This window comes from Notechis scutatus, chromosome 11 (genome assembly GCF_049901735.1).
Source record: "Notechis scutatus isolate UNSWTSFEM ecotype Mainland chromosome 11, rNotScu1.2, whole genome shotgun sequence".
NCBI lineage: Eukaryota > Metazoa > Chordata > Lepidosauria > Squamata > Elapidae > Notechis > Notechis scutatus.
The window spans coordinates 12,341,038-12,361,017 of NC_142019.1; the positions used below are offsets into that span (position 1 = coordinate 12,341,038).

General features: G+C 39.1%; 1 protein-coding gene across 1 annotated transcript in view; it reads left to right on the forward strand.

The window, feature by feature from the left end:
* CHSY1 (chondroitin sulfate synthase 1) overlaps window positions 1-9,011 on the forward strand; it is a 103,954-nt gene extending 94,943 nt beyond the window's left edge. Inside the window, exon 3 of the mRNA XM_026673066.2 lies at window positions 6,023-9,011. Coding sequence (XP_026528851.2) covers window positions 6,023-7,615 — 1,593 coding nt within the window. The 3' untranslated portion in view covers window positions 7,616-9,011. The remainder of the gene's footprint in view (window positions 1-6,022) is intronic.
* Window positions 9,012-19,980: the final 10,969 nt, after the last annotated feature.

Consider the following 19,980-nt stretch of genomic DNA (forward strand, 5'->3'; position numbering starts at 1 on the left):
AACTTACATGTTTTATAGGTGGCACCTCCCTCCAGCAAGACTGGCTAAAATGTGTAAAAATCTGTCAACAACTAGTTGGAAATGTGCCCAACAACAAGGAACATATTACCATACATGGTGGTCCTGTAAGAAAACTCAGGATTTTTTATATAAGATCCAGATGTGGTTAGAGGAGATGACTGGACAGAAAATAGATTATAAACCGTAATTATTTTTACTTGGCATTATGACAGAAAGATACAACAAAGAGGAGATTTACCTAATAGTACACATTATCACTGCAGTAAGAATAACTTTTACCCAAAAATGGAAACATAGAGAAATTCCCAACAAAAGTGAGATATTGAGATGTGCTGAAATGGATAGATTGACTCTGGAATTAAAAAGTAAGGAAGGGACAGAATACTACAAAATATGGAACAAATTTTATCAATGATAGGAAAAGAAAGCAAGAACTCAGAATAAAAAGTAGGATCTGTAGAATGGGTAATTATGGATAAAAATGAATTGTACAAATGTATAAATGTATATAAAATATGTATTATATATTATAACACTTATGACAAAAAGGAACGTGTCTAATGTTTTAATAATTTAATCAGATGCTCAGCAACTGACTGGTATTTATGACAGTTGCAGTTTCTTGAGGTCATGGGGTCTCCTTTTGTCATGCCCTTGTTAGAGTCAGACTCTGAGGGAGAGGAGGAACAGCCGACAGGGAGTGGAGGTGTGGCTCTGGAGGTTGTGGAGGAGGCTGGGGAAGGGCAGAGGCCGGCTGGGCGTCAAAGGAAGAACCAGGCCCATCCCCTCTCCATCCTGGGACACGCAGGGAGGAACGGAGAAGGAAACAACTTGGCTTATGAGAGAGGAAGCGGCCATGAGCCACCTCATTGGCTCATGGTTGCAGCTGGGGAGAATAGTATATAAGAAAGACGGTTAAAATACAGCATTGCCAGAAGCAAAGCGTGTGTTATTTTAGGCTGAAATTATCTTGGTTGGGGTCCTTCCAACAGACTGTGCCTTGTTATTTCCTTGAAGTTGGTAATTACTTATCCTGGTCCGTTGTGGAAATTCCTTCATTGTAGTTTTGTTTGGTTTTTTATTTCACCTCTTATCTGCTCAGTAAGTTCGGACTGTATTGCTTTCTTTTGAAGACTATTTTTGAGTACGTTTTATCTCCAACTGAGAATTATTGAACAGTGGGGCCAAGTTGGAGGCATTAAAGGACATTTACTTACATTTTAGATTTTGTTATGTTTGTGTTACACTCCGGGTCATCACACCTTTTGAGAACTTCTGACCAGCAAAATCAATAGGGAAAGCAGATTTGCTTTAACAGCTGTGTTACTAATTTAACAACTGCAGTGATTCACATAACAATGGTGGCAAGAGAGATTGTAAAATGGGCCAGAATTCACTTAGCAAATGTCTTACTCGGCAACAAAAAATTTGGGAAAAGTGGAGGTTGTAAGGTGAGTTTCAAAGCAGTTGAGTACCGAGGCACCATAGTTGCAAAGGAAAAAGGTACATGATAAGGTATCTTGTCTTCACCTATCCTCTTTCTTTTTTTAACGAACAAACCATGAGCTTCTTTTACCTGTCTGCATCCGATTTTGTGCTCCATCTCAGCTGAGATATGAGTTATTGGATTGGTTCAAGTTGATAACTGATTGGCGTTTGGAGTTTTAGCAGCTTGTTTAAAGTAAAATCTGCCCTTCATAAAGTAAAATCTGCCCTTAATATCTGTTATTTAGCAGAATAACAGATATTAACCCTCCAGGAAAATGGTTTTAAATGGTGTTTTCTGGGAGAGAGAATTCTTCTACAACAGTTCTCTTCTGGCAATAAAGACAGAAGCTATTTTTTTAACAGAGAAAACTATTAATGTCAACTCTTTACATGCCATGTTCCACTTAAGGATGTGCCACGGCTGTAGCTTATTTCTGCAATTGTATCTTCCAGTCCAATTCCGATTATATTTAGTGCATCAGTGTTTCCTTTTGGTAGAATAGGCCAACTGAGGTGTTTGAATTTTTAAAGCTTAAATATTGATGGCTGCTGTCTGAATTTGAGCCCTTTATTTTTCGCTCCATCCATCAATCATTCATGGCTTTAAGATACCTGTGTTTCCCCTTGCTGTTTCCTGATACCAGCTGTTACCCGAGATGTCATTCAATAGAACCCAAGAGTCCAGGAATTCAAGTTTGCTTTGGTATGTGAGACCTTCTCAAGCCATTTCTCTTCCTCTCCATCCCGCTCAAATTAAAATCAGGACTACAGAATAACAAGAAAACAAAGCTAGAAGGGACCTTGGAAGTCTTCTAGACCCTCCTATACCATTCCTCTGTGGCACAGTGGTTAAGAGTGCAGTACTGCAAGCTACTTCTGCTGCCTGCCAGCTGCCTACAATTTGGCAGTTCAAATCCCACCAGGTTCAAGGTTGACTCAGCCTTCATCCTTCCGAAGTGGGTAAAATGAGGACCCAAATTGTTGGGAGCAATATGCTGACTCTGTAAACCACGTAGAGAGGGCTAGAAAGCACTGTGAAGCTGTATCTAAGTAAGTGCTATTGCTAATGCTGTAGTTGATTGGATGTTGCATTAGGAGCCCTGGTGGCGCAGTGGTTAGAATATGGTATTGCAGGCTGACTCTGCCCACAGTCTGGAATTTGATCCTGACGGATTCAAGCTTGACTCAGCCTTCCGTCCTTCCAAGGTGGGTAAAATGAGGACCCAGATTGTTGGGGGCAAGAGGCTGACTCTGTAAACCGCTTAGAGAGGGCTGTAAAACACTATAAAGCAGTATATAAGTCTAAGTGCTATTGCTATTCCAGACAAATGGCTGTCCATCTCTTCTTAAAAACCTGCAGTGGTGGAGCACCCACAATATCTGGAGACAAGCTGTTCCATTGATTAATTGTTCTCTCTAACAGGAAATTTTACAATAACAGAGTTGGAAGGGACTTTGGAGGTCTTCTAGTCTAACCTCTGCTCAAGCAGGAGACCCCATACCATTCCAGACAGTCCAGTCTTTTCTTGGGGACCACTGCCCTATACCATTATAGACAAATGGCTGCCCAGTCTCTTCTTAAAAGCCTCCAGTGATGGGGCAACCACAACTTCTGAAGGCATGCCTTTCCACTGGTTAATTTTTCTCACTGTTAGGAAATTTCTTCTTAGTTCCAGGTTCCTTCTCTCCTTGTGTAGTTTCCATCCATTGTCCCTTGTCTTGCCTTCTAGTGCTTTGGAAAATAGGTTGACCACTTCTCCTTCGTTCTAGGATAGATCGGTCTTTGTTAAGCTTCCATCCATTCCTTCTTGTCTTGCCTCCCATCTTCCCTTGTAGAGCAGTTTTCTCCAACCTGGTCCCATCCATGTATTAAAAATAAATGCACACCAAGCTAGGCTTCACTTTTAGGTGACCTCATGGATACATTCATATGGCTTTCTCCGCAATAACAGAGCAATGGCTCACCATGACCTTTTTCCAGGAAGTTCTTTCATCTTCACAGCCTGGCCTGCAGCCCTGAGATTTCCTAGTCCTGTCCTGTCCAAGTCGTAAGCAAGAACCAGCTTAGCTTTTTTGAAATCATGCAAGATTGGATACACAATATAACAGAAATGACAGAATGTCAACTAAAAAAATACTTCTTTGGTCTTTTTAATTGTCAGCAGAAAGAGAGGGGGGAAATCAGTGCATTCCTTAAATGCTTCAGATAATCGCTTTGGCAACCGAAGCTTCTGGCGCGCAAAATTATTACTGGAGAGTATGATTGGTGACTCTTGGCTATGGATGTGTCTCTTTGGAGAATATGCATCCAGGGGGTGGGGAGAAGACCAAGGTCAAGGGTGAAATGAATGATGTGTCAGAGTCGGCTGCAACCGGGAAACGCCGCCATGTCAACTCCTAATAAATCAATCTTTTTTACTCTGAGAGATGCAGCTAGAGACTTATGAATTGAATGGGGGTGCACGTTGGAGTCCTGACACAGAAAAGGAAATAAAGTACAAGGACTTTTTAGCCTACTAAAAGATTAGATATGTAAAATGAAATCACTAAGTTACAAAATTGTTGTTGTTGTTAGTTGCGAAGTCATGTCCAACTAATCACAACCCTGTGGACAACGTTCTTCCAGGCCTTCCTGTCCCCTACCATCTTCTGGAGTCCATTTAAGCTCACGCCTACTGTTTCAGTGACTCCATCCAGCCCCCTCCTTCTCTGCGTCCTCTTCTTCTTCTTCTTTTGCCCTCAATCTTTCCCAGCATGAGGCTCTTCTCCTTCCTTCTCATTAGGTGGCCAAAAGTCTTTGAGTTTCATCTTCAGGATCTGGCCTTCTAAAGAGCAGTCAGGGTTGATCTTCTCTAAGACTGACTGGTTTGATCGCCTTGCAATCCAAGGGAGTAAAATTACTTTGGGAATACAATATTCAAGCCCAAAACTAACTCTCTAAAATGGCCAAATATATGAAATATTTCAGAATTCTGATTATTATTATTAGGAGGCAGTATGGTCAAAATGCAAAGAACAATGGCGTTCTCTTGCAAAAATAGAAAAACATAAAATGAAAATTGAAATAGCGTAGCCAGGTTACATCATTTGTTTCCACTTAGAGAATTATGACAATTATTATTCAATCTAGGTACTTCCTGATTTCTCCCCTCTCCCCCCCTTTTTTTGTCTGTATCTTCAAGTCAGTATTGACTCCTGCTTGTATTCTGTTCTGTTTTCAGAGAAGTATCCTATTTACTTTAATGAAGAGTTTTTGAGAGCACTAATCGGTTCCATTTCATTACGTACCTAAAGCATTATCTTAATTTTTATGACCGCCTTTGAATCAGAGTTGATTCCTGGCAACTGCCTAGACAAGTTTTTGAGGTTTTCTTGGCAAGAGTTCAGAAATGATTTGTCATTGCCTCCTTCCTAGGGTTGGCAGAGATTGACTGGCCCAAGGTCATCCAGCTGGCTTGGAACCTAAGGTTGGATTAGAACCAGTGGTGGGATTCAAATAATTTAACAACCAATTCTCTGCCCTAATGATTTCTTCCAGCAGCCAGTTCACCAAACTGCTCAGAAAATTAACAACCAGTTCTCCCGAACTGGTGTGAACTGGCTAAATCCCACCACTGATTAGAACTCACAATACCTCAGGTTTTAGCCTGGTACCTTAACTACTACGGCAGACTGGCTCTCTTACTTTTTAGCTCTTTTAATTTTACATAATTTTAATGTGCTGAAATAATTTATTATTCCTCAGTCTGCGGCTCTTACTTCTATTTCTCATTTGGATCAGTTCCTTATTTTGATGTGTTGGCTTTGTTGGTATTTGAATTATTGTTCAGTTTTTATTGTTCAATTTTAATAGGCTGTAAGACTCCTTGGGGAAATTTGGTTTTGAAGGGAAGCTTGTGCGTTTTAAGAAAGAAAAATGAATAATTGACCAAAAAAGAATCAATATTTTAGGAAGTTCCCTACATAGTTTTATGTACTGTACCAAAGGGGGAAGAAATGGATTACAGTGATGAGAAGGTGGTAGTTGTTTGTGTTCAAACACATCTGAATTTTCTGTCTCCATCTTCTTGAAATCTCTAAATGCAGTAAAGATTTGCTTTGTTTGTTCTGCCCTCCCTCCCTCCCTCTCCTTCCTTCCTTCCTTCCTTCCTTCCTTCCTTCCTTCCTTCCTTCCTTCCTTCCTTCCTTCCTTCCTTTCTTTCTGCTATCAGAAACCATTTCACATCAAAACAAACCTTTTATGTGCTTTAATGGAAAATACTGTTCTTATTGCTAGAACAGGCCAGTTTGATTTCCAGTCGTATGCTATATGTTCAGTTTTGTTTATTTTTCTTCTTGCCCTCCCAGTCTAAAACTTTTAACTCTCTTAATTCCTTAAGGAAGCTGCTGGTTTAACAAAACGTGGGTCTGAGAGCTGTTTATGCTTTGAAGCTCTTCTGCTTGTCTAAGCCACATGCAAGGCAGATGGACTCTATAATGATGCTCTTCCCCTCCCTTCTCTTCTTTCCTATAGATGCAGCAGCTCTTTTACGAAAACTATGAGCAGAACAAAAAAGGTTACATCAGAGATCTCCACAACAGCAAGATCCACCGTGCCATCACTTTGCATCCGAACAAAAGTCCACCTTATCAGTACCGGCTTCACAGCTACATGTTGAGTCGTAAAATAGCAGAGCTGCGATACTGGACCATTCAGTTGCACCGAGAGATTGTCCTCATGAGCAAATACAGCAATACTGAAGTCCATCGAGAGGACCTTCAGCTGGGAATCGCACCTTCCTTCATGCGCTTCCAACCGCAACAGCGTGAGGAGGTTTTGGAGTGGGAGTTCCTGACGGGGAAGTACCTGTACTCCATGTTAGACGGGCAGCCACCTCGCCGAGGCATGGACTCCTCCCAGCGTCAGGCCCTGGATGATGTCGTGATGCAAGTCATGGAGATGATAAATGCAAACGCCAAGACGAGGGGACGGATCATCGACTTTAAGGAGATACAATATGGCTATCGAAGAGTGAGTCCCATGTACGGGGCTGAGTACGTCCTTGACTTGCTCCTTTTGTACAAAAAGCACAAGGGTAAGAAAATGACCGTCCCTGTTCGGCGACACGCTTACCTGCAACAGACCTTCAGCAAAGTCCAGTTTATGGAACAGGATGAAATGGATGCCAAAGACCTGGCCAGTAAAATCAACCAGGATTCAGGATCCTTGTCTTTTCTCTCCAATTCTCTTAAGATGTTCGTCCCATTCCAGCTGAGCAAGTCCAGATCCGAGAAGATAGAATCCAAAGACCAAAAGATCAACATCTTAATTCCTCTTTCTGGACGCTTTGATATGTTTGTGCACTTCATGGCCAACTTTGAAAAGACTTGCCTTATTCCTAACCAGAACGTCAAGTTGGTTGTCTTACTGTTCAACTCCAACTCAAATCCCGATAAGGTGCGTCAGGTGGAACTGATGAGAGAATATCGTATGAAGTACCCCAAGGCTGACATGCAGATCTTACCCGTTTCTGGAGATTTTTCCCGAGCTCTGGCCCTTGAAGTGGGATCTTCTCAGTTTAACAATAGGTCTCTGCTCTTCTTTTGTGATGTTGACTTGGTTTTTACTGCAGAGTTCCTCCAACGGTGTAGAGCCAATACGATCATACGGCAGCAGATCTATTTTCCGATCATCTTTAGCCAGTACGATCCAAAGATTGTCTACAGTGGGAAAGTTCTGAGCGAGAATCACTATGCTTTTACACAGAAAACTGGTTTCTGGAGGAACTACGGTTTTGGAATAGCCTGCATTTACAAGGAGGATTTAATTCGGGCAGGGGGGTTTGATGTTTCTATTCAGGGCTGGGGTCTTGAGGATGTGGATTTGTTCAACAAGGTGATTCAAGCTGGTCTTAAGACGTTCAGGAGCCAAGAAGTTGGCGTAGTCCATGTACATCATCCGGTCTTTTGTGACCCTAATCTTGATCCAAAACAATATAAAATGTGCTTGGGTTCCAAAGCATCAACGTATGGTTCTACGCAGCAACTAGCTGAACTGTGGCTTCAAAAACACGAACCAAATTTTGGGAAGAACACAATTGCTAATGGTTCCTTAAGGACAGCTTAATATCCCGGGAAAGGGGAGATTTAGAAAACAAAAACAAAGACACTGTATTGCATTTTTAAAAATTTACCCTAATTTATTTTTTCCTTTGGGGAAAATGTTTTGATAGTTGATTTTTTTAAGATGACCACACAAGGGTATATTTTAGAAATTCATTGTTTTCTTACGAGGACCTTTCCAGCCTTTTTCTTGAACAAAACTGTGATCAAACTTTGTGTTTCGGGAAAATAAAGTAATAATTACTTGGGACTAAATATTAGGACTGGTTCTGACAACTTGAAATAAGTATCTTTTTTGTTGACTGATGAATGGACCAAATACATTAATAAAGGAGAAGGAAGCTCAGAATTTCTACACATGGTACTTTTCACTGCTCAAATTTAGTTGCTTGGGCAGTTCTGGTGGCAATTAAATGCAAGTTGGTACAAATGGTTCACCTATTTCCCCCACCCCCATCTGCAGGAGTGTGTGTGTGTTTGTGAGAGTGTGTGTGTGTGTGTGTGCGAGAGTGTATCCATAGCCCCCCTTGACTAATTTGCCTTTCAGAATATTTCATTTGGTTGCCTCTTTCAGCCTTAAAATGTCTTTTTGCTCAAAATGTTGTCAAGCAACCAAAACAGATGTGGAAAATGAGCACAACCTTGTTTATGTACACTGTTGTCTAAAAAAAGAAGAAGGAGGGAGAAATGTACATTTTTTTTTCTTGCCTGGGTCTAGAGCTGACTTTTTTTAAAAAAAATCCATATCAGGTTCTCTGTTCTAAGTAAGATTTTTGTATAAAACCATCTTGATGAGAAAAGAGCAAAGCTTTAGTTAATAGAGAAGAAGAACAATTTTGTGTCAGAAGAATCAACAATTGTAAATCCAAAACACTCCGAATTAAATGTGTTGGGAAAACTATTTATTTTCCCCATCGTTTAACAGTACTTTTGTTGGGAACAATTTCCTACATTTTCCTTTTCCTTTTTTTTTTTTTTTTTTTTTGGCTTTTTGTATTGTGTAGGGCTTTAATTTATTTAACAACCTTTGTTTTTAGGTCTTTGTCTTTTTATTTTGAATAATTACTAGTCATTCATATTTATGTATGTTAGAAATGTATTGCCTTTTCTGACTGTTTAAGGTCGCTTACACCTTCCTTACTCTGCAGTAAACCATTCCTCCAAAGATTCTTCTAACGCCTCCTCTTTTATTTGCTAAATTGTCTGTGACTTTTTAAAGAGTAATCAGAAAAACCTGGATATGGTTTTGGATGCTCCAAAAATGTATTCCATTTTTTCCAGGAGTGGGACCGAAACTGTGAGAGAAATTTAAAAAAAAAAAACTGTATCTAAGCACAGAGCAAAACGTTTAAAACTTGGGCATGTTGCTGCAAAATAAAATAAAATGCATTTGAATAAAACTAAGGCTACTGCATTGTTGCAATTCCATTACAACTTCTCTTTAAGTCAGGGGAGGGCTGCTGGTGGTTCGCAGGGGTCCAGGAGAGCCCTAGCTAAGATTCTGTGCAGTTTGGACAACCCCCAAATCCTATTCCTGGTTGGCACCGCCCAACCCTCCCCTCCCAGGAGTCCCCACGCAGCCCGTTTTGGATGCAGGTAAGTGCATGTCTACATCCTTACCCTATTCCGACCCTCACTAACTGATCCCCACCTAGTGCCACCTTCACCATGTTTTAACCTAAGGCTTAATTACCACCTATATGTGCCCCAACCCCCTTTAACAATATGCACCACATCAATACATGAAAAGAGCCATTTCCAGCAGCCTCGCAGTTGTTTCAGAATCCATCCTCCATCCCCACAGTTGTTGCAGAATCCATCCTCAGCTCTGCTGAGTCACTCCAAAGCCATCGGCCAGCACACAAGCAGAAATACAGATCCAGCAGCAGCAGAGATAAGGTGACATGGCCAGCTGACTTGCTGCAAGGCATATTCGGAGCTGATGGGCTCTGAGTGGACTCTTGAGCCTGACAGGTGCCCCCCTCTACCAGAGATCTGCCTGTAAAGCAATAAAAAGGGAATAATTATCACCATAGTGATAATTCAAATAGTCTTTAAGTTCATTTATTGCAGATAGTACTTGATATATATGACCATTGACACCAGAATTTCTGTAGCAATAGTAGTTTAGTTTTAGTTTAGTTTACTTTATTGTCATTGCACCTCATACAATGAAATTAAATACCATCTTCAGTGTACATTATGACTATGAAAATAAACACAAACTCACATCCTTCACATTCTATACAATTGAATTGAAAATCACTGATATTGCATTTATATTGCACTATGCAGTAGAATTCAATATAGTTACTGCCCTGGGATAGAAGCTGTTTTTCAGCCTATTAGTCCTTGTTTTAGATTTAGACTTATATACCGCTTCACAGCCCCCTCTAAGTGGTTTAGAGTCAGCGTATAGCCCCTCCCCAACAATCTGGGTCCTCATTTTACCCACCTTGGAAGGATGGAAGGTTGAATCAACCTTGAGCCGGTCAGGATTGAGGGAATCAAACTCCTGGCAATGTGAACCTGCAATACTGCATTCTAACCACTGCGCCACCACAGCTCTTGTCGCTAAACATGGCAATTGTTAAGTGAGTTGCACCTGATTTCATTACCATTTTGCCATGGTTGTTCAGTGAATCACTGCAGTTCTTAAGTGGATCGCGTGGCTCTTAAATAAATCTGGTTTCCATCATTGATTTTGCTTGTCAGAAGCTGGTTAAATAGATTGCAATTGGCAATCACGTGACATCTAAGGCACTGCAACTAGTCCGGCCAGCTGTCAAGTGCCCAAATTTTTTTTAAAATCAATTTTATTAAATATAAACATTAAAAACAGTGAACGTGGTGTCTCTTCTTTGGCATACATTCCTGTCCAATCCCTTTACTATTAGAAAAAGAAAAAAAAAAGATTCATACATTTATATGCATATATACATTTTTATGCAACACATTTTCCATTTTTCTTTTGTTCTTTTTTGTCACTTTCTCTACTTATTTAAGTTCTATGAACACCCTTTCATGTCACTCCAATTGTAAAATTTGTTCCATATTTTGTAATATTCTAATTCATCTCTTTCAGTTCTAGTGTTAGCCAGGGGTGGGATCTGACCAGTGTAACTACCGGTTTGGTGATTTATGATTTGTGCGCGCATATGAATTGTCATCAGCTTGCTGCCTGGACAGCTGAGCAGCACTGTGCACAGGTGCGCAGCATTTGAAAAAGCCCCTTTTTCCTGCTTTTTCAATCACAGCTGTGCCAAGCAAAGCAACTGAGGTTGAAAAAGCAGGAAATAAAGATCAGGTAGGAGCCCGGGCAGGTGGGTGGGCCAAAACAGCAGCAGACATAGAACCGGTTCTATGTCTGCTGCTCTTCAGAGCTATCAGTTCTACAGAACTGGACAGAACCAGTAGAATCCCATCCCTGGTATTAGCCTATCCAATCAAGACATCCTCACTTGGAATCTCATCAAGTGCCCAATTTTTGATCACCTGACCATTGGGATGCTGCAGTCATCGCAAGTATGAGGACCAGTTGTAAGTCATGAATGGTTGCAAGTTGAAGGTTACCCATACATCAATTTATATAGCCTTCTGCTATCACAACTCAGCAAACCCAGAATCGGAAAGCAACAGAAGGAATATAACAACAATGACAATAACCAAAGAATAGCACAAGGGCAACCCAACTCCCACCACATAACCATAGTCATGTCAGAAATGACAGGGGCTTAACCAGCATACAGACTTCATGCTTGGGAGAAATATCCAAATCTTCAAGGATGAACAGAATGCCAGAATGGCATTCAAAAGTAGACATTAACTATAGGGAAGGCCTATTTCCTGGGTCCTACCAGTTGGCCCTGTTTAAAAATGGGACACACAGTGTTCCCACCATGCTGAATCTAGTGGGCCGTGGAAAAACAATGGGAGAAAGGCAGCTCTTCACCATTTCCTTTAGATTGTTGTGACTTTTTGACTCTCTGTACTGTAACGGTGTTTTGTGTATGTTTAAAAGACAAGCAGCAATTAGAACTCCTTTGGGTATGTTTTAAATGGTTTTAAAATGGTTTTCAAGATGGCTGTGCACATGGATGCTGTGGCTAACTTTTAGCTCCTTCTTTCAGTGTATGGTGTGTATGATTCTGTGTGTGTTTTGGATCCTTTCCTTGATTGCATCCTGTGGGGCGAGGAGCATCTATAGTCAGCAAGCCTTGTTACAAATTGGACTGAAATGTGAAAAGGCTATCACAGATGATTTTATAAATTCTCATATAACATACCAAAGGAGGCAGCTAGGCCCCTGGGGGAGCCATGGATCACTATCCCTGTAGGAAGGAGGAAGAGGAAGAGAGTGGGGGGTTTTCTTTAGGCTGAGTAAGTTTCCACACAAGCCTTCAATTCCAAGTATATTTCTTACCAATGCAAGATCTCTGACTAACAAAATGGATGAATTAAGGCTACAGATTGCAAAGACTAAATTCATCAAGAACTGCTGTGTTTTGCTAATCACAGAAACTTGGCTTCATTCACTCATTCCAGATGCAGCTGTTGAGCTGGAAGGGACGTAGCTCACCGGCAGGACAGGAGTAGAGATTCTGGCAAGATCAAAGGGGGAGGTTTAAGCCTTTATGTGAACAAAAGCTGGTGTATCAATACAAAGACTAGACAGCCACTGCTCCATGGATCTGGAGTATATGACTCTTAAATGTAGACCCGTATATCTTCCGCAGGAATTCAGCATGTTTTTGATTACTGCAGTCTATATCCCACCTGATACCACTACTATCATAGCTTTGGAATTCTTGTATAACATTGTTAGTAATCAACAGAATAAGTATCCTGATGCTGTGCATATTATAGTGGGGGACTTTAATCAAGCTGATTTAAAAGAAGTGCTCCCTAAATTCTATCCGCATGTTAAGTGTGCTACTAGAGGAGCAAACATATTGGACAAAGTATGTAACCAACTTCAAACATGGCTATAAAGTTATACAATTACCACATTTGGGACAATCAGACCATATGTCACTGCTTACATCCCCCTTAGGAGACAGGCTCTGCCTATAATAAAGACAGTGAAATCTTGGCCAGAAGATGCTTCCCAAGAACTTCAGGATTGTTTTGAGAAAACAAATTGGGACATCTTTTACCACCCTGACCTAGAGGTGCACACTGCAACTGTTCTGTGCTATATCAAACACTGCACAGATACTATCACTGTGGATAAACGTATTAGGATCTATCCCAATCAGAAACCCTAGATGAAAGAAGTCCAGCACCTCTTGCATAACAGGACCAAGGCCTTTAGGTCCGGTGATGGGGCAAGATACAGTGTTGCCAGAGCTAATCTGAAGAAAGGTATTCAGAAGGCCATAAGAGGAAGATTGAGGATAATTTTTATAGCAATAACATGAGGCAGGTGTGGCGAGGGATTCAACAAATTACAAACCATCAACCGACCAATGTCATCCCTGCTGAGGGGGATGCTTCATTGGCAGAGGAACTGAATCATTTCTTTGCTCGCTTTGAAGTGGAGACATCAGAGACAGATAAAACACAACTACCAGCCAATTGTAGCCCCCATCTCATTGTGGAAGAACAGGAGGTGAGGAGCATTCTGAGGGCTGTGGACCCTAGAAAGGCTGCCGGTCCTGATGGTATCTCTGGCCGAGTGCTTAGACTGTGCTGATCAGTTGGCTGGAGTCTTTACCAGGATCTTCAATCGGTCTTTATCCCAGTCCACTATTCCATCTTGTTTGAAGGTTTCCACCATTGTTCCGCTGCCAAAGAAGTTCCCTATCAATAACATCAACGATTACAGACCAGTGGCACTCACTCTTATCATCATGAAGTGCTTTGAGAAATTGGTCTGCCGGCACATCATTTCTGGTCTTTCGCATACATTTGATAAACACTAGTTTGCATACAGAAAAAATAGATCTACAGAGGACACTATAGCCATCACTCTTCACATTGCTCTGACTCATCTAGAACAGCAGGAGGGCTATGTGAGGATGCTTTTTGTGGATTTTAGTTCTGCATTTAACACAATTTCTTCCACATAGACTAGTGTTTAAACTTCTAGACCTTGGGCTTTCTAATTCAATCTGCCTTTGGATTATGGATTTCCTGTCTGGCCGCTCACAGAGGGTGAGATTAGGTAATCATACCTTTTCAGCCCTTATTCTTAACACTGGTACACCGCAGGGTTGTGTGTTGAGTCCCTTACTCTATACTCTTTATGTGCATGACTGCATTCCACTCTCGTTAATAATACTATTGCTAAATTTGCAGATGATACAACAATGGTGGGACTTATCTCTGGGGGGGATGAGGTGGACTGGTTGCTTTTGTGGTGTGGAGACAACAACTTGGTCCTCAACACCAATAAGACAAGGAGCTTATAGTGGACTATAGAAGGAACAGATCAGACATCCAGCCCTTGCTTATCAATGGAGACCAAGTGGAGCAAGTGGCCAGTTTTAAGTTTCTGGGTGTTACCATAAAAGAGGACCTGACCGGAGGGCGGAGCTGGCGTCGCGACGATACGGCATGCGATCTTGGAGGTCTGAGATCGCTGCCGATATCTTTGCTCCTGGACGATCCTATCAGATCTAAACCATCCCGAAGAGATGGTGAAAGTGAAGAGCGCATCCTGTCGATCCCAGGGATACCACAAAGTCCCCGGTAGATCCAGGAGAAGCTCTTCTTGCCAGCGGCAAAGAGGCAGCCATTAAAGCTGCTGAAGTTGGGACAGCTCCGAAATGAAAGAGAACAGAAAGAGAGAGTGTGCCGGTTTGGTGAGAACTTTGTCTTTATTCTAAGATCTGAAAGGACACCCTAAGGAAAAGAAAGAATCTGTAAAAATTTTGACAGAAGTGATTAAGCGGCAATTTTAAACAGGAATGTCAAAGTAATGTTTTTTTCTCATTGCTGGATTTTCTATACATGATCTTATATTTTGAAACTGGACTGTTTTTTTCTTTTCCATCTATTTTTTTCTCCTTTTTTGATTTTGTAACCATATTAGGCTAGAGACTCCCTTTTAGTTATTTCTTTTTTTAAAATATCTTTTTCTTTCTTTTTTATTAATTCTTATTGCATTTTGCTTGGGAAAGGAGGGGGAAAGTGAAAGCAAAGAAACTTTGTAACACTGCCAACTAGAGGCTTGGAAATATTCTATTTCTCTTGTGACCAGACAAAGCTGAGAAAGAAAGAACTGAGACATTTTTTCAAGGACATTGCTATTTGATAAGATAGAGGGAAGAGCATGGGAGAGTATTATTGCAGGTGCTCTTCTGGGTTTCTATCAACAACTAGTCTGGTGTTGAAGTTCATAGGAAAAGAAAAGGTGATAAGTTTCTAGAGAAGAGTGTTATAACAAAAGCCTTGGATAACTAAACAAAGTGCAGTGTGTTTTCTTGATTTTTCCTAAGCTGTGCTACCCCTCCTCAACAGTTTACTTTTTGAAATAGCTATTTGGATTTTTAGTTCTTTGGAACTTGTCTTTGCTTTTTTTTAATGCTTGTCTTTGGAAGTTATTTTTTTACGTTTGTTTTTTATTTTAAAAGAAAAGTTTTAGTATTAATGATTCCCTTCCTTTTCTTTTTAAGGGAGTAGCCTTTTTTTCTTTTTCTTTTTTTGCCTTTCTGGTACTTTTGTTTCTCCATCTACCTCCAATACTGGTTTTTTCTTTCTTTTTATCTTCCTGGCTTTTTTTTCTTTTTCTCTTATGCAGCCTTTTATATTTGAGACCTCTTAATTGGATTAAGGTGTTGAAGAACCTGAAGAATTTTTCCTTTTTTTTTAGCTTTTTATTCTTTACCTTTCCCTCTTTTTTAGGATTTTACAACTTTTTCTCCTTTGTGTATGTTTATGGTTTTTTCCTTCTTTTTTGAATTTTGAGAACATTGAAAAAAGAATAGGGAAAACCGATGAAAAAGTCAAGAACATCCAACAAATGATGATGAAGTATGATGAGAGACTACTAAAAATTGAAGAAGATAAACAAAGAGATAAGAAGATTGGAGACATTGATACCAGATTAATTGTGGTTGAACAAGATAAAAGTGGTATGTTGAGATGGGAGATGGATAGATCAGAATTTTATCTCAGATTCCAAAACAAAGAGGAAGAAAAAGGACAAAATCTAGCTGAGATAATGATAGAAATGTTGGCTGAAGCTTTGGAAACTGAAGAGAAGATGATGGATGAAATAGATGAGGTTTATTGAGTCTTCACAAGATACACAATGAGAAATAGCCTACCAAGAGAAGTTCGCATCAGATTTACAAAGAAAGCCATTAAAACGCAAATATTGCAAGTGGCAAGAGAGAAAACATTGAAATACAAAGATAAGGAGATTGTGGTTTTGAAACAAGTGCCCAGAAGAGTGAGAGAGATGAGAAGAGAATACCGATTCTTGACCAAATTGCCACTTAAAAAAGAGGTGAATTATAGATGGCTGATTCCAGAAGGTTTAATGTTCACATAGCAAGAACAGCGATACAGAATTGATTCAATTGAGAAAGCTGAATTTCAGAGGGAAAGAGGAAGAGGCAGAAAAAGAAATTTCACTAATTGAATTCCAAGAGGACTGCCAAATGACGACTGAAAAAGAGGAAGGTGCAGTAGGTGGAAAGGAGGAAGCCAAAGAACAACGTGAACCAAGATCCACGAGAGCTGCCAAACCTAATTATAAAATATAACCATGGAAGAGAAAAATTGATTACAATTAATATAAATGGACTTAATTCAGCCGTTAAAAGAAGGAAAACTTTCCATAAATTAGAGAAATTAAAATTTGATATAATCTGCCTACAAGAAGTACATATTAAAAAGCAATACGAACAATTGTTGATACAGCCAAAACTAGGGAAAATATTTACCTCCTTGACACAATGCAAGAAAAGAGGAGTGGTTTTATATATTAAAGAGACCATTCCAGTGAAATTGATTTATACTGATGACGACGGAAGAATACTAATGGTGGAAATAATGGATAATAATACGAAAACATTCCTGATTGCAATCTATGCCTCGAATGACAAACAAGAAGAATTTTATAAAAAATTACATATCAAAATAATTGAACTGGACTATGCTAATATAGTTATGATGGGAGATTTTAATGGAATTGTAGACAACAAACTGGACTATACAGCACAGAAAACAATAAAGCAAAACAGAAAGACTCTCCCTAAATCTTTTTTTAATATAAAGGACTTGAAAAAGAGCTACAGAAAATGCCACAGAAAAAGGACATTAAGTTAAAAATGGATATAACCAAACATAAAATGGGTCTAATAGAAAAAGAAGAATTAGCACAGAAAATTAGAGGTGCTAAACAGAATTACTTTGAAGATGCAAATAAACCAGGTTAGCATATAAATTGAGAAAGGAGAAAGAATCAAGGAAAATATTGCAGTTAATAGATGATCAAAGCCAAGTTTGCTATGGTAGTAAAGAGAAGAAGGAAATCATTTGAGACTATTATGGGAAACTATACACACAAGAGAATATTGATGAGGAAAGAGTCAAACAGTACCTACAGAATGCTAAGTTACCCCAGATACCTAAAGAGATTGAAACAATGTTAGAAAGCAATATAACGATGGTGGAGTTAACTGAAGCACTCAAGAAGCAAAATAATGGAAAGGCACCAGGCCCAGATGGACTTCCGGCAGAATTTTACAAAACATTACAAGAATCATTGAATCTTCCATCGCTAGAAGTTATGAATGAAGTTATGTTAAAGAAGAGGATACCTAAATCATGGTCAGAAGATTATATTACACTTGTTCCAAAAGAGGAGGCCGATCCATTACAAATCAAGAACTATAGACCTATTTCCCTACTAAACGCAGATTGTAAAATTTTTGCTTCAATATTGGCAGAAAGACTTAAAAAATACTTCAATAATTTTATCCATCCTGATCAAAATGGATTTCTGCCAAAGAGACAAACTAAAGACAATATGAGAGTAATCTTGGACACTTTGGAATACTATGAGGCACATCCTGAAAAACAAATGGCTTTGATATTTCTAGATGCACAGAAGGCATTTGATAATGTGAATTGGCGATTCATGTTGTTACTGCTGGAACAGATGGGCTTTGCTAGAAAATTTATTCAAGCAATAGAAGCTATATATCATAAGCAAACGGCACAGGTAATGATAGAGGGAGAACTGACAGATTCTATTGATATAAGAAAAGGAACAAGACAAGGGTGCCCACTATCACCTCTGTTGTTTGTGTTAACTTTGGAAGTGCTAAATAGAAATATTAGAGATGAAAAGAACATAAAAGGGATGAAAATTAAAAAGGAAGAATTTAAGTTGCAAGCATTTGCAGATGATCTGGTTTTTATTTTAGAAGACCCACTAGAAACAGCATCAAAATTGATAGAAAAGATAGAGACATATGGAAAGGTGGCTGGTTTGAAAATAAATAAAGATAAGACAAAGATCTTGACAAAGAATATGCTATCAAGACAAAAGGAAGAACTGGCAGACCTATTGAAAATTCAGGTCATGAATAAGATCAAGTACTTGGGGATATACTTGACAGCAAGATGCAGTACACTAAAAGAGAATAATTATATCAAACTTAAACAGCAGATAGCGCTAGATTTGGCGAAATGGGAAAATTTACAACTATCATTAATAGGGAGAATATCAACAATCAAGATGAATATATTACCCAGAATTTTATATTTGTTTCAAACAATTCCAATTAGGCTTGGAAAAGACTATTTTGAAGATTTAAATAAAATTGTGTTGAAATATATATGGCAAGGTAAGAAGGCGAGAATAAAGTTAAAACTTTTGCAAGATGCTAGAATAAGAGGAGGATTTGGTTTGCCTAATTGGGAGTTGTATTACCAAGCTACAAATTTGATGTGGGTTAAGGAATGGATAACATTAAGAAATACTAGATTGTTGACATTAGAAGGACATGATTTGTTGTTGGGGTGGCATGCTTTTTTATGGTATAAAGGAACTAAAACACAGGGGTACTTTAGAAGACATTATATACGGGAGTCTCTGTGGTTAAACTGGGAGAAGATTAAAAGACAATGTTATTGGAAAATTCCAGTCTGCCTATCGACTATTGAAGCATTTTCTTATCCTATAATATTCAAAAAGGAACAAACAGTTAGATATGGTGAAATATTGAATGAAAAGGGTGAACTTAAATCTATACAAAAACTAGAGGAACAAGGTATAAAGATGAATTGGTTTTCATATGCGCAAATACATTCAAGGTATGATAAAGATTCTAAAACAGAAGGTTTCTATGATAAACTGACTTAGTTAAGATTTTGACAGGTACTGATGAAAAGGTGATTAAAAAATTTAGTATATAATTTAGTATATATATATAAAAAGAGGACCTGACCTGGGGTGCTCACATTGCAGCACTGGTCAAAAGGGCCCAGCAGAGATTATACTACCTGAGGCTTCTCAGAAAACAACAACTGAATGAGAAACTGCTGGTGACCTTGGCACTGACAAGATCACCATTGGTCAGCTGCAGAAGGCCACCTTACTGGGATCTGCTCGCATAATCCGCCGATACATCACGCAGTCCTAAACACTTGGGAACTGATCTGAAGTGATTTGTGATACAAAACCAAGCATGGTTACCTCGTTTGCTGTGTCTACTGTAATAATAATAATAATAATAATAATAATAATAATAATAATAATAATAATAATAATAATAATAATAATAGGTATTCAACTAGTGATTTGTGATACAAAACCCAGCATAGTTATCTCGTTTGCTGTGTACACTGTCATTTTTTGTGTCAAATAATATCAAAGTAATCATAATGATATCAATAAGAGAAGGTAGTGAAACAAATGAAAAGGATAAAAGTAATATAGCCATAATGTATGGATAAATATACTTAGACATAAGATAGTATTGTGGGAATTAGATGTTCTCGAGGCCAATAGTTTCTGCTCATGTAAGAATTGTACTATTCAGCTTCAACATTCCAAGGTCCCAAGAGATCCAGTAGTTTTCATGTCTAATTAAAATGAACTAAGATTGCAAAGATCTTGCAAGATCTGCAATGATTTTAGCTACCAGAGAAAGTCTGCAGAAATCCTAATGATCGTAGATGGGAGTCAAGATTTTTTTTTTTTTTTTTTTTGGACATCATTGCTGCTGCCTGTTGCTTGTATTTTTGCAGATCAAATCTGTTACCCCTAACCATGATACATGATTGATGATTAAGAGCCATAAGAGACGTTCTGGAGCCATTCTTGGTTGGTATCAGTTTGCAGTAAATTAAAATTAGACCTTATTTCAAGCATAGCCACTTACCTCCCTCAAGTGCAGCTCCTGATAC